Here is a 15494-nt window from a genome sequence, read left to right on the forward strand (position 1 = left end):
ATGTAATATGATAATGGAAACGTTCTTAAAGATTGCTTCCCAGAATTGTTTTGGGATAGATCTCAGCATCTTGGCAACTCTCCAGCTGAAAGAAAGCTTATTTCTCCTAAGCAGTGCCTGTAACCAAATGGCTTAGATTGCTTTGATGGAAGAGATGCTTCCCTCCAGGGATATACGCCTGGCACAGTACCTAGTTGACCTAGTCGCTGGAATAGGCAATGTTTTGGAAAGAGGGACCCTAGACCTTAAATTTTTACTTCTTGCAAACTTCTGATGAATCCTTAATGAATGGGAAGCCACTGCATTACACTTGTGTATCTGTCCTCACTGTGAGTAACAATTATATTCTTTCTGTTCTCCACTCCTCTTCCTTTTCTCTTTTGCCCCAGTATTGGAAAGTTTTATTTTGTAAAATAGTTGAACAAGAGAGATTTTGGTAGTCTTTACTTTTTCAAGTTCAGCCCAGGAAGATTACTATTTCTACTGCTGTTAACATCTCACAACCATCACAACTTCCAATCTTTTATTCATTAAGTTGTGAATGAAATCGTTTTTCTAGCTTCCTCACTTTTATGCTTTGACAGTAGTGTGTTTTAATTGTCTTTAGTTGAGTTTATTCTGAATGTATAGATGCAAAGAATGGGGATGCAGGCTTGGTTTTGGTGGTGCTTGCTTGTGATTTTTAGAGGGATAGAGGATGCCTGAAGGGAGATGAGACCTTTGAGAGTGGGAGAAAAGGAGGAGACGACAAAGCTGACATTACTATCAGACAAGGAGAAAACTTCTTTGTTTGATTCTGCTCTTGGCATCTAATTTACACTGGAGCGATTTCGTGAACTTCAGTGAGTTTACTTCTGAGAGCGAGATCAGGATTGACACCACTTAAATCGCTTGGGTCGTGCTCCATAATTCATTCGCAAGCTCCTTTAATTAGTTGCAGGTAAAGACAGGCTTCCTGGAGTTCGCTGCCTCCCCAGGAATGGGTTCTGCCTGCTCCCTGCCGCGCTCCGGGGTCCAGTCTCCGGCTCCTGTCTCATCGCAGGGAGCTGCGTGTCCGGTGAAACGCGGCTCAGGGCTCTTCCCCCCGCGGCTCGCCGTGCCGGACGGGGACGGGGGCCCGGCTCCCGGCGCGCCAGAAGTTGCTCTGTGGGAGAGAGGAGCGGGGCTGTGTGGGGCCGGCCGGGCGGTCCGGCCGCCGCGCGTTATGTAAGGGCGCAGGGGCTGCGGGCCGGGATGACTGACAGGGAGAGGGAAATTCCTGGGGGAGGGGGAGCGGCGCTGCCCTGAAGCCGCTGCCAGAACCGGCGGCTCACGGAGACCTGGCGGGGCGCGCTGCTGTGCAGAAAGGGAAGCAGCGCGGCAGGGACGCTGCCGGGCAGCGTGCGGAGCGAGAGCGGGCGGCGCGGGCTCGTTTCCCCGCGGGGCACGCCGCCTGGGAAACAGGGGGGCAGCGGAGGCGGCGGTGCGAGGGGACGAGGAGCGAGCCCGACTTCCCCTCTCCCGGCGCGGAGCGTCGGAGCCGGGCCCGGAGCGCGGCGGGGAAGCGCGGCGGGAGCCCGGGGTGACCCCCGGCGCGGCGGCGGCCCCGGCGGCGGCGCTGCCCCTTTAAGACCTGCTCGCCGCCAGTTCCAGGGAGAGGGAGTGACCTCTGGGCTTTGACAGCTCCCCTAATAACTAGCAGCGCCCCGGCCCCGCCCCCGCCGCGCCATTGGCCGGCGGGCCGGTATGCCGCGCTGCTATTGGCTGGCCGCTTCCCTTCAGCGAACCTTTAGAACTCCGAGACACAATATTCTGTTACATTGTAGCAAAATGGCGACTGTCATTCACAACCCCCTGAAAGCGTAAGTAGGAATCAAAAATGTACATATTCCGCGTGGTTTAAATATGAAAAAAGGCGCCTTTCCGGCGCCGGCTGCCAGCCGGAGCTGGGTGCCGGCAGCCTCCCGGCGGGTCCCTCCTCCCGCCCTCCTTTCTGCCCCAGCGACTCGCTCGTTTTTTTGTGCAACACATCCCCGCGGCTCGCGCCGAAATTAACGAGGAAAAAATTGTTGGGTTAATTTGCGCCCGGGCGCGGGGCGGGGGGCGGCGGGCCGGCGGGCGGCGGCGGGGAGCCCGCCCGGCGCTGCCGGGGCTCAGCGCGGGGTCGGCGGCGGCCGCGCCCGGCGGGGGTGCGCGCACTTGACAGCCCTGCCCCGCTGCCCCGGCCGGCTGGCCCCGCCACCGCGCTCGGCGGGGCACGGACCGGCCCGCGGGGGCGCTCGGTGCGCCGTGCCTCCGCGCTCCCACCGCGGCTCCCAGTTGCCTCCGCAAATCTCTGGGGAGTTGGGATGTCTTGACGAAGGCAGCCCCCCTCGCTTCCCGGCCGGGCGGTCGGAAAGCGGGGCAGCGGGAGCTCTGCCGGTGCCCCGCGGCGGGCGCGCAGGGGAGGGAGCGGAGAGGAGAGGCAGGGAAGCAGACTTGGGTGAAATGAATGACTCGGGACTGCCGGTCGCTGATTTTGGGCAGGAAGTCCTGGGATCTGTTTTGCATATGACAGGCTTTCGCTTTTCAAAGTGGCAAAGAGAGTTGATTGTGTTTCCATCTTGAGAGCGGGCACAAACCGCCGAGGGCTGCACGGACGGGTTCTGACCCCAGCTCGAGAGAAGGAGGCGGCAGGTACTTCTGCTGCGGAGGTATTCCGGGGTTCCCGGTCTGGAAATAAAGCTGATTTCTGAGGGGCACCGCGGGAGCCGGTTGTCGTCTTCTGGATCGCGTCCTTTATTTTCCTTGTGGTCTGCAGCGCACGCCGCTAATCCCCGAAGGCATTAGGGAGAGTGGGATTTGGCACCGTATGTGGGGAGCGGAGCTGTCTTAACCTTTTTCAAACGACTTCCCTGCTAACGGGGGCAGCGCTCTTGCTAGTAAAGCAGGGAAGCAGAGTACCTGGCGGTGACGCTTCGCTTGCACTTTCTGGCTGCGCTGAGTGGGTGTTTTTATACCTTTGAGTTTTGTGAGATGAAATTAGGGCTGCGAGGTTGTTTGTGGTTTTTTTTTTTTTCTTTTTTTTTTTTTTTCTCCCCTACTCGAGTCTCTCCGGCTGGAGTTGGAAAAACATTTGAAGGGTTTTCCAGGGATTTCTGCCGCTGTCTCTCTGCGATCCGGAGGGCAAGGAAAGCCTAGAGCTGGGAAGGGGTGCTGACATATTTATCAGCTCTCCCGCTCCGTCCTGGCAGAAAAACCTTTGCTTTCATTTACTCGCCTTCTGGGATATAGAAATCCGCGGGGACAGGGGAGCGCGGTTGCAGGAGGTTAATCAGAGAAGTGCGAGTATCCTCCTGGGTGGGTGGCGAGGGACTGAACGCGCTCTGAAAGCCGCGCGGCAGAGGCAGCATACCCCCCCCCCCCCGTTCGACGGCAGGTTTGACGCCTGTGCAGGCGACAGCGATTTCTCCTCGTGTCCCTCCCGGCCGCCGGGCGCTGCCCGGGTGGCGGCAGCGCACCCCTGGGCCGCACCGCCCGGCTCGGCACCTGGGCACGGAGCGCCGCGGCTCCGTGCGCCCTTCGCGGCTGCTGCCGCCAGCGGGGAAGCCCGGGCTCGCTGGCCTCTGGGGACGGCGGGTGGGAGGCGGGGAGCTCCCGGGAGCCGCCACGGCCACGGGAGCACGGCTGGCGGCCCCGGCCCCCGCCCCGCCGGCGGACGGGACCTTGCCGCCTCGCCTCGCACTTCGCGGAGCTCCCGGCAGTCGCGGCGGATCCTGCCGAAGGGCTGCTGGTGCCGAAATGAATCGGGGCCCGATCCCGCTGCTGCTAAAGTCGCGGAGGACAGGATGAGGCCATTTATAATTAGCTCCCTTCTCCTCCCCTCGCCCCTGGGGGGTGTGAGAGGAGGAAACAATAGACATCAAGTGCTGGGTTCGCTTTTCTCTGTGTGCCTTTTAAAGTACTAACGCTATGTGGATGAAGCAGAATTGGTACTGGCTGTCTGACACCATCTGTAATTTTGTTGACAACTTGTTTAATAAAACATTTTATAATTTTCACTTATTCTTTAAAGTTGCTGATCGGGAAACAATACACATGTAAATAAATTATGTATGGGATAAATTAGGACAAAAGCAATAGGATACATAATAGGGGAAGGATACAGTGCACAGTGTTTTATCCTCATGTGTCCTTCCTGACAATGAACGGGAGCTGAATGACATTTGCATTTCCTCTGTCTGCCTTTTGATTGTATCTCAGAACCCACAAACGCCCCCTACAGAAACCGGCCACACAAAGGTTTTGCTCCTAAATGGGGGACAATGTAGGGACTGACAAATCTGGGCTCAGGTATCAAGCAGCTCCTTCTGTGTGCTTGTGCGTTTAAGAGTGTCCAATATTCAGTTTGTCTCTGGCACTTGGACACACATGGGGCCTTGTTCATGCTAGACTAGTCTCTCTGAATAATGTATTCCAGTACCTGAGCATCTGTGGGAATGCATTTCATAGAATAGCTCAGTGTGTGGAGTCCCTTATTAATGATTGGTTTCTCCCTACTCAACTTGTCTCTTTCTCTGTCCAGCACTCTCTTATCACTTTCTGGTTCTCTTTTGTGCTTTCATCCCTTTGCTCTTCTACCCTTCACTTTCTCTGGTGAACCAGTCAACCTGACATGACTGCCTGTTATTTCTGCCATTTATCAGCTTCTTGTTTATCAACAAGGTGCTACAGACAAAAATATCAGATCTAAGTTTAAAAGATCTGCAAGGTAAAGTTGGCAGGTGTTTGGACAAGCACATGCTTCTTCATCTGTAGAAATAGCAGCATTCCGACAGCTTTGATGGGACAGAAATGGATTTGAAGTGCTGAATTTGTTGTTGTTGGTTTTTCCCCCCACTAGTTTGCGTATGTATCTTCATATTTTTTGTTTCCATCTTCTTCTCCTTTGGATATTTTAATATGAAGACATTTGAGTGGGGCAGTAGAAGAAACAAATGCATTTTAAAAGTATTCTGAATTACTTCAAATGTCAGTCAGAAATCTCAATGGACTTTGTAAACATTAATTAATTAAACCTCTCAATACCCCTGTGAAGAAAGGATTATTGCCTTTGTTTTATGGATGGCTAAACTAGGACAAAGTGGTTCAGAATCTCTCTAAAAGATGAAGTCTACAATGCAGGTGTTCAACTTCCAGTTTTAGCATTTAGTCCCATTTCTTCCATCTCTGCCGTATTAGTGATGTGCATATGGTACCATAATGCACTTAATGTAATTAAGACCTTGTAATTTACACAGTCTTGTCTAGAAGCAGAGCTGGTTTCCTCCCACCCCTTCTCTGTCTTTATTCCAACCAAAGACTTTTATTTCAGGTTGTCAATTAAACACACTAAGTGGAACATGGGTTAGGTTGTTGCCATTTCAGCATGCCCCTTGCCGTGTAGCGTTCTGCCTGGACACTCACCAGAGGGCTGTTGCCTCCCAGTAGTTTAGCAGTGCTGGTACTCTCCCTTTTGCTCAGGACAGCCTTTGGGACAAAAGAAGCTAACTCAGGCTCAGTTGCTAGGCTAGCTCACTTCCATGATGACTGCATTGTTGGATAACTTTGACGTGCTTGGGGACGCTTATTCTCTACCAGGTGTTTGGGGAGCAGATCATCACAGATTTGTGTGCACAGTGCTAGAGCTGATCTACCAGGCCTGTTCTGCCTCTGCATTCCCACTGCAAACACACAGCAGCAGTTGGGTTTTCAATTGCTGTATCTTCTCAGATAAAATTGCCTTGACAGCCAACTCCAGTCTTTGGGCTACCAAATGACCTTCCTTGTGATTCTGTGTCATGAGACACCTGTGAAGAAGTGGGCTGTGTTCACATCCCTGTTTCACATTGGCTAGAGACCAGTGTGGGTCTTGGGGTCTTGTATGGCAATATTTCATTAGTTATTACTCTGACTTGAACTCAGACTGGGGACTCTTAACTGGAAGGTCCTGTATCCCATTACACATACCTGGAACAGCCCTATGTCCTGATTAAGTGCTGATGAAGACTGATTTTTTTTTTTAAATTTTTATTATTTTTTTGTGGATGTTGCATCTGGTTGCTGATTTTTAATATTAAAGTGAAAGTATAATGTGCAGTGCTGCTTTCAGCAGGTGGAAGCAGTAAAATAGACAGACAGGTTGCCAATTCAGTGTTTACAAGTGATGTGGAGGTGATTTTAATGTGGCCTTGCAAAAGGGAATTTTCTTCTGCTTGACAGAACAGGGTTTGTTGGGCACATTAAACCATGTACCAAAATCTCTACAGCAATTCCAGTGTGGCTCTGATGTTACTTAAAAATGTAAATGAGCCCTAATGTGGCACACTTCAAATCAAAACAGTTGTCTATATGAAATCAGTATTTTCAAATATCTCAGCAGCAGCTTTCAGAGAAAACTGGATGAATGTTACTGTGTATACACAGGGAAATATAAGCATAAAACCAAAGTCATTGGAAGGCAGAAAAGGCAAGGAAAGAAGACCTGAGGATACACTCGTTTTGAATATGAGAGGCTCTGATAAATGGCATGTTGCTTGTTACAGTGTTATGTCTGATTCCACCAGTCACTTATGCATGATTAGTTGTTTCAGTGCTTTTGTAATTTTGTTTTGTTGGTCTTTCAGTCTTTCACAGTCCATCTAGTTGTGTGGATGGATGGATGGATGGATGGAGGTTGTATCTCAAAATTGCCACTGAAGAAAAAGTTTTTAAAACTAATTAATTCTGGTGTATAAAAGCAATATTGATCTATCTGGGTTGTGCTACAGAGACCCAAATGAATGATTTTTTGGAGGGCATTATAATTTCAAGGTAAGCACATGTCCAATGGGCTGCATGCATGATACCCATTAGATAGGATTCACAGTGTCTGAGTGGGAATACTTTACCCAGAACTCAGGTACACAAAGCAAAGTGGGGATCTCTGTCAGTCTGAGTCATGGGGAAAGTAGTGTGGCTCATCTTTGTGGAGCCTAATGAAAATTGATTTCCTCCTCTGCTTTCCTAGAACTGGAAGAGTGGTATTTGAAGGTTGCTCTCAAGAGCAGACTTTGTCCATCTTGTATGTGTCTTCTGCAGCTTTTGACAGTTGGCTGTACCTGTTCTGTCCTGAAATGAGGCATTCCAAAGCCCACACTGGCTGTGAATAAACCTTCTTTTAACACTGCAATTTGCCGAATCTGGAATTTTCTTACTCTGGTTTGTCTTTCATGTCAGAGTTGAATTTCTTTGCTCAGTAGATCAATTTTACAATCTTGGTATTTATTCTGGGCTCATCACTGTGTTGTCTGCATGTGATGTTGCCTTGAGCAAGAACCATTCCAGTATTGTTTATCCCCGAGGACTTGTAGGAGAGGAATGAATCTGTTCCGGGAGTTGATGTTTTTTTCCCTTGGAGAGACCAACCTCTGATCTGAGGTTTCCCTGTCTGGGGTGACATACTCCCATGTGCAGACAAGCAACACCAAGGCAGTGTTGCTTGAGGCCTGTTCTGAGGGCTTCATTAGGGCTGTGCTGCTCTTCTGACTTTGCCTGGCAATCTTGCCCAGGATGCAGAGACTGAGGAGCGTTAATCACTTCCTTAGTGCAGGTCTCAGTTTTTGCACTGGTTTGTTTCTTAAAAGGAAAGTTATCTCATCAACACAATCTAAAAGGAATCATACTTTAAGAAAAATTTTCTTTTTTAAAACCAAAAAATTTCAGAAGAAAGTGCTTTTTTTTTTTTTTTTCATTTCTTTACATTTTGTGGAACAAACCCATATATACTGGATGAGTGCATGAGAAGCAGAAAGTGGTCTTCTTCTTTCTTATTTCAAAAGAAAGAACCGCACAAAACTGAGTGACACAAATATCGTAAGTGAATGCTTGAATTCCGAAAATTTTAAATCCTTATTTATCTTTAATAGCCTAAATTGTTAAAAGCACGATACTTTTTTTTTAATTGTTATATATGGTTTATTTCCCAGCAGAGCATATTTTAACCACAGATTCCCAGCAGATGTCTCAGAAAAGAATAATGCAGTGTCTAAACGGCTGCTGGCAAATACCCTCCTCACAGCACCATCCCCTCTGGTATGGGAATAGCAGGAGTATGTCAGCACGTGTCTCAGTTTTCAGGTTACCTGCCTGAGCCGGGTGTGGTCAGAGAGTTACAATTCCAGCCACATGGAAGGTTTTACTGGCACTCCAGCCTTGTCTGAGGGGAGGCTTCACAGGGAGCCAGTGGAGCAGCAAGAGCAGGGGAGGGACGGGTACTGATGAGTGTGCACTAGGTGGCTGTGATCAGCAGTGTGTTCTTGCCAAATCCTGATGCATTAATTTCATGTTCTGCTGAGCTGTAGTTGGGAGAGAGTCTCCTGCTCAGGTGTTGATGGGGACACTGACTACATCAGTGTTCTTCTGGTGAGAAAGGCTAGAAGTGATATTTAATGCCATGGTCTGTTGTGGCAGAACTGATCCAACCTGAGGATCATCTCTCCATTCATACAAAACCATGAGTTCTATTAGTCTGATAGCTTTCTACTTGCTTTCTCATAATTTTCGTAAATGAATATAAAATTCCAACCATAACATATATAAAATTTTAGTATGCTAAAGAAAGAAACTTCATGTAACTTACAGTTTCTCCCCCTTGTTTTTGCTCAGATTCCTGCTTCTGGTACAAGATACAAAACCTTTGTTAAGACATTATGCTAAATTTTCTACCAACACATGGTTTAATGCTGCCTGCCTTTTAGTTCTCAAAAACCTAGATAGGTTGGACAGTGCAAAGAAAATCATGTGCAGAGCAGTGAAATAAGGCCATGCCCTGAGCTGGTTAATTCCAGCCTGCCCTACTGCATCATCTGGCAGGGCTGATTTGATCTGATCAGATGCGGGCATGCTACTTCTGCCAAAATGCAAAGTACAGTGCTTATGTTGCTTTTATGCTTTGAGTTGGCTTCATGAGAGCCACAGGAAGATAGATTATGGCTGTTGGAACAAAATTCCCTCTTGAAAATGTTTTGGAAGAATAACACCAGTTCAGTGCTTTGTGTCACAGGGCTGTGAAGTTTTTGGTCTGCTTCTAGGAACTTTGGAGTTTCTTGTATTCCTGTGTATCTACAACCTAATGTGACTAGTCAGAGTTGTGAGAAAAAACCAAAAATGGCTGGAGTTATAGCCCAGATAATTCACTACCCAGTGAACATTGTGAAAAAGAAACTTACTGTGGAGACACAAAGTTAGCATTACTTCTTTGAGGGAAAAGTCATATCTATATTTTCATTCTAATTCCATTTCAAGAACAGTTTTGAAGAAAGTAATCCATGGATTTGTGACTGTTTGAGTATTTTGGTCTCAATATTGTTTCCTGAAAGACCGTGTTTAGTCAATGATGGGGACAAATGCATTTTATGTTTATGATTACTTTAAAACCTGAGCAGTTTGAATAAGGAATAATGGAAACAGTGGTTCATAAAGCTGTTTTACTGCTAAACTCCTTTGGTGGACATCATGTGTGAGGCTGCTCTCCTGAGTGCTCAGAAAAATCACTACCCAGTTTCCAACCTCAGAAATCATATCATGAACCCACATGTATCTACAAGCTTACCCTGATTGCTTTTGCCTTTCTTTTTTTCTGAACTACTAAAAGCTGTTTTGAAGATTGTAGGTTTTTGTTTATCCTCGAAGTTTTTAGTTCATTAACATACACCTATTGATGTGAAATGTGGACTGAATCAGGATCACAATTTTAATTCAGAGATTAGTACCTTTTATGGCTGGGGTAGTACAAATTAAGAGGCATGTGAGATGTGATGGGCGAGGGCTGGTGATGGGAACTTCTACTGCTTTGTCATATCTGACTGATGCTTTAATTTTTAGGATGTGCTTCTCCAAAAGTGATGTTTCTGTTAACCTTGGGGATGTTACCCTTCAGTGATCTAATGGCATGTGGATGAAAGCAATGTTAATATCTCCACAGGCAGGATGGGGCCCCAAAAGCTTCTTGCTTCTCTCTCCTCCTGTGTTGATACAAATGGATGGGAGCTCAGTCAGGTTACTGGTGTTATGTTGGTGGCAAACAGGCATACCTGAGGTTGAAATCTAACAGAATAGTCTTGGTGGGGGAAATATGTTGAAAACCCTTCCCCATTTTCTGTCACCAGATCCGATTTGTTTTTGTCAGTAGTCTCAGCTAAATGTTTTATCTTCTCCTTGCTCGCCCCTGCCTCCCAACCTCTTTCCCCCATTGACCTCTATGAGCGCAGTCCTGGCTGCTGATTTATCAGGGCAGGCTGGCTCAGCACTGTGTGGAGATTGCTTTTAATTAACTCTCTTCGTTTTGCCAACCTTCAGGGAGCAGCAACCCTTTAATGATTATAATACTTTATCTGGATTTATATCCACCTTATGTGTTGTTTGTTGCTCTGCTTCCTCACATGCTCTTCCTGAGTCATTTCCCAAAATGAAAGGTTTGTTTCAGGTCCCTCATACAGGATGAGGAAGAGAGGATGTAATGGCTTCTGGACTGGAAGGACAGACTCTCTCTGAGCTACCTGAGTGTTTTGGAGGCGGATGGGGATTATGAGGTGATGCATTTTGGGGCTGCCTTGGAGCAAGACTCATTTCAGTGACTTGCCTCTATGCACAGGGAGGGGCAGCTTTGTTTGGTGGTTGCAGCATGGCAGATGAGTGCCTACTAAATTAAATCTGTCCCCTGACTTGTTGTACGACACAGATAAGTCATGAACCCATTGTCACAGTCAGGTTTAACTCTAGTGACTTCTCTTCTCAGCCTGACTAGCCTGAATGTTGCTAAAATGTAGTTAACTTCTTATGTTTAAATACACGTCTAAAAGAGAGTCTCTCTTTACCTGCAAAAGTCTAGCTTGGCCTTCTGTGAGTAGCTCTACCAAGTGAAATTTCTTCAAACTGAGCAGAAAGCAGCTATACAAAATTTCTCCCACCTAGAATTTCCTCTTTACGTATCCTATAATGAAGATTTCAGGAGAGTCCAGCATGAAAGAATTAGAAAAAATATGTTATTTGAATGTAAAGTATGTGTCCTTTTTGTGCCAGAAAAATGCTTTATAATCATGCTTTAATTAAGCATCCTAATTCCTTTTTGTTGTGTAATTTCCTCCATTCTTCCTTGGGAAGAATGGCATGCACTGCCTGACTAGGTGATGGTCACACTAGTCACACCATCAACTATTGACTCAACAATGCTTTGCTTTTGTTGTTGAGCATGAGTGATGTGTTGAATGTGAGTGGCAGTCCTTCCTTGTTAGCACTTTCATGACCAAACTGAAGAGTGGAAAAGTGAGTTAAGACTGTCTGCCTAGTTCTGATGGAAGAAGTTCACCAAAAATTATTTATACCGTCCTTAACGGCGGTGAATTATGCCCAGAGCTGATAAAGGCATTTTGGGATGCAAAGACTTTACCATGGAAATGAACCAAGTGGCAACTACTTTTGCATTTCAAAACATAGATGCTGTGCACCAGTCTGTTCAGTATGATTTCAAAGTCCTTAGTGTGAGAACAGTGTTACGTGTCTGCTTGTAAATATGTGTATTTAAAGTGTATTTGAAGCCCCTTTGTTAAAATGGCAGAGGAAAGGAAGGAAAGGAAGAAGTTCCCAGATCTAGTCCTCCCTCACTGAGGAGAAAGAGACACCAGCTGAAAGGAATACAGTCATGGGTGCTACTTATCAAAATGTTGGCAGCACATCACTGTGGAAGATCATCTGTGTCATCTGGTCTGTGGTTTGTGTTTGTATCTTTGCTATCTTCTCCTGCAGTCCTGCAGTCAGCTTTACTTTTAAAAAAAAATAATTGTTTGAATTTATATTTTTATGTGTTGTTGCTGCGATTCCACAGTAACTAACTCCTGGCATTCTCAACTGACCAGACTGCAAACATATCTGGTTCAGGTACTCATTCTGCTGAGTAGATCTGAAAATAAATTCCCTTCTCCCCTGTTATTAACGTTCTAGTTTTGTTTCCACAACTAACTTATCCACAAAGTTCTAGGGTTAGAAGAGGCTGTCTCCTGACACAACTTCTGAATTCCTCACTGCAGAACACACTGACCATGCAATGTTGAAACCTGGCTGGCTCTCAAATGACAGTGTATTTCCCAGGCTGCTGTTTCCAGCTACCTTCTTCTCCATGCACCCCTCAGAACAGAAGAGGAACGGATGAGGGGTGAGCACTCTGCCTTTGGGAAAGGCTCTGACCTGAAAATGGATTGCAATTCCAGCCAAACAGTTCCTTCCCTTGGTAACAGAATTGCACGCCTGGGCTCTGAGCTCTTTGCATTAATTTCATCTCTGCTAAACTTTCCCAGTCAATTAACCATGTCCATCTTCTGCTCTAGCAGCCACATGTGCCTTTTCTGCCGCAGCAGGGTTTTGAAGCAGTAACTCCCTGCAGCCTTTGCTGCAGCAGTTTTCCTCGAGCAGCTTCCCTGAAGCATGGTTATCAATCAGGACCTGTCAGGTTTTTTCCCTCCAATGCATCTACTTTCAGAGCTGTAGGAGTTTGACCTATTGCTTTTGTCTTTATAAGTACTACTTTTTTACAATGGAGCCCAAAACTGCATGAAAATTTCAGTCTTAGTGTGAGGAGATTCTGCTAAACCTGGGTATTTCTTTTGCTTTCTGTCATTTTGCCTCCCTTGGGTTTTAATTTTGCTTGTCCAAAAGGCCTTGTTAAGCTGACCAGTAGCTCTTGTGTGGTTGTTCCAGGCAGCACCTGCAGTGCAGAGTTCTCCTCTGAGTACTTGGCTAACAGGATTTCATGAAAGAGTAGTGAGTTCTTAGAGGCTGGAGTGTCTGGGAGATGCTCAGCCCTGGGGTTTGATGTAGGCTACCTTTGAAGGGAGCTCTGCACCTGTCTCTGGAAGAGTGGTTTGGATGCTGGCTCTAGTGGTCCCTTGGCAAAGCACCTAAGGGACAATGAGTGGCTTGAACATGATTTCCTTGCATGTTGTGCTACGATCAAAGGTCAGGTTGGGCTAGAGTGCCTGTTAAAGGAAGAGTCTATGCTTCTTGTCTTGAGCATGTGGGTGAGCCTAGTTCTGTTTCTATAGGTACCTATATCATAAAGGCTGCCATCCTAGCTGCCACTAATTGGGTCCTGTGTGGGCACTTTCAGACTAGAAGACAAAGGCAAATTGGCCAAAGTGCCTCAGTTAATGGAAATGTAGGTTTTAAAAGAGGGTCTTATGTCCAGACCTCTGGTACCATGTCAGATAATCTCTTTCATAAACTGAAAAGTCCTTGTCTTAAATCCCCACTTGGACTGTTTGTTCCCATTACTCCTCTTGGGAAGGTTCCAGAACCCACTGCTCTGGTGGCTGGAAATAGCATTTTAATCCCTAGCCTAGCCCTACTTGTGACCAGTTTATTCCCATTTGTTCTGGTGCCAGCATGGAGTTGTTAAATACTTGCTCCCTCCATGTCTCCCCTCTCCACTATGACTTGTACATTTGTGCAACACTATTATAAGCCCTGTCAGTCTTTGTTTTGATATACTAAACTGTCTGTGCTATCTTTTTCTGTCCTTTGGTCACTAAGTATTGATTGTCTTTGTTGTCTCTACTCCAGCTTGGATTATTCGCATTCAGCCTTCTTGAGTATGAGTAACAGAGTTGTACTTTTTTCCAGATGGTTTTGCCTTCTACAATAACTTTCTTTTTTACCTCTTCTTGGAAAACCTTGCTTTTGCATTTGTTTATGTTGTATAGTGCTGCTGGTTCATAGTTCTCCTGTGGTAGACTAATACTGTTATGTTTCTTCTTCTGTCCTCTCAGTTGTCGTTGAGATGATGATCTGCAAGTTATTAAGTGAAATTTATACTGAATTAACTCCATCTAATTCTTCTTGTCTGATGCTTTTAATTTCCTTGGTGTCCCTTCAGCTTATGTAAGTGGGTAGCTTTTCTCAACACACACATTTTTTGTGCCAAGGTCATTAATGGAAACACTGATTTCAGCTCCCAGACCAATCCTTTCCAGAACTTCAGAAGTAACTTCCCATCAGCCAATTACTGTCTCTGTGTTCAACCCTCTTTCAGTAGTTTTTCTGTCTTCATACCATTCTTTTAACAAGCCGGATCTCTCCATTTTCAGTAATTTCTCATATATACTACTGTATGAAACATTCTCTAAAAGGTCCAGATAGCTAAGAAGTATCTTATGGAAGCAAGATGTCAAGTTACTCTGTCACAAGGTATCAATCTTGCATCTTTGTAGTTTCCTTGTTCAAGACTGTTTTCAATTGTTTTACACTTAAAAAACTGCATGTCAGTAAACTCGAGCTCAGTTAACCTTACTGAAATAATTCCCAAGGCTTGTGTTCTATAGCAGTTAACAATAAGTATCTTATTTTGTTTGTTATACTCTGCTAATATAGTAGTGACCATGATCTGCAGTATCTATTTAAAGAGCTTGCTAGTAGATGTATGGTTTCATGCCACAGTTTTTGGGCAGACATCATTCAGAATTTATGTCATGACTGCACAAATGTCATTGTGGCTTCTACCTCAGTCATCCCAGTGAAGCACAGCATTCCTTTAATTCTATGCTTGTACCTGTATTGTATTTAATCTATGTACCATTCAAACTGCAAACCAGCTGAATTTTCTTTGATCACTTTTATTTTGATGCCTGAAGAATATTGCTGTTTTTTAAAAGCTTTTGCAAGTTATAACTCTTGACTTTGGCAATTCTCCCTATACTTCCTGACCTTTAAGATCCATTTTTAAAATTCTGTTACTACTGTTTTCTGCTCCTGAAGGGTGTCTGTTTAATTCTGATGTCCTTTTCCAAGTCAATTATTCAGCCAATAACTTCTCCAGTCTTTCCATATGATTTTAAAACAATTATTGCATTTTTCTCTAAAAGAAATTCCCGAAGTTCTGCTATATTCTACTCCTCCCATGCTTAAGGAACAGGTTTGAAGTACTTTGTGATGGTGATAAGTACTGTACAATTTTGTTTCTATTCTTGGACTTCAGAAGACTTAGGCCATGTTGATATAGGGAAAGCAAGGGTGATTCTGTTTAATACCAAGTTGTTTTACTTAATTAGATGATGCCTAAATGTGGCTTTTAAGATTTCATCAGTGTGAAACAATGTTGAATCTTTCACTAGAGTTGAAACCATTGAGTAGAAATCCAAATGACCAACGTAAATCTGTTTTTTAAAATTATTTCATTCCATTTTTCTCCAGTGTTTTTTGTCTTATTCAGAGAAAACTGTGCATAGTACACACACACATATACATATATTAGGTATAATATAGGAAAGAAAGAATGCATTTACACATGGTGTTTTAGGAAAACATGGATTGTTTTTTAATCAATGTCATTTCATTTTAAACATTTTTGTATGCTCCTTACTGATTTATAGCAGTACACAATTCAAGTCTTTTCTAGTGGTCAGTTTCACAAACTCACAGAAATAGGAAAAAATGATACATACATTCTTTTTTTTTTCCTCACTATAGGA

The 15494-nt window shown here is 45.2% G+C and overlaps 1 protein-coding gene across 7 annotated transcripts in view; it reads left to right on the forward strand.

Moving 5' to 3' along the window:
* Nucleotides 1–1729: 1729 nt before the first annotated feature.
* Nucleotides 1730–15494, forward strand: part of DPF3 (double PHD fingers 3) — a 167768-nt gene continuing 154003 nt past the window's right edge. For all 7 annotated transcript variants that reach the window (XR_001331443.2, XM_014252104.2, XM_014252105.2 and 4 more), the window contains exon 1: nt 1730–1841. Coding sequence is in view for 6 of the 7 variants with exons in the window: in XM_014252104.2 (XP_014107579.2) it covers nt 1810–1841 (32 nt within the window). In the remaining variant the exon portion in view is untranslated. The remainder of the gene's footprint in view (nt 1842–15494) is intronic.

This window comes from Pseudopodoces humilis, chromosome 7 (genome assembly GCF_049639895.1).
Source record: "Pseudopodoces humilis isolate 2021_Gansu_Grassland_sample_001 chromosome 7, ASM4963989v1, whole genome shotgun sequence".
Classification (NCBI taxonomy): Eukaryota; Metazoa; Chordata; class Aves; order Passeriformes; family Paridae; genus Pseudopodoces; species Pseudopodoces humilis.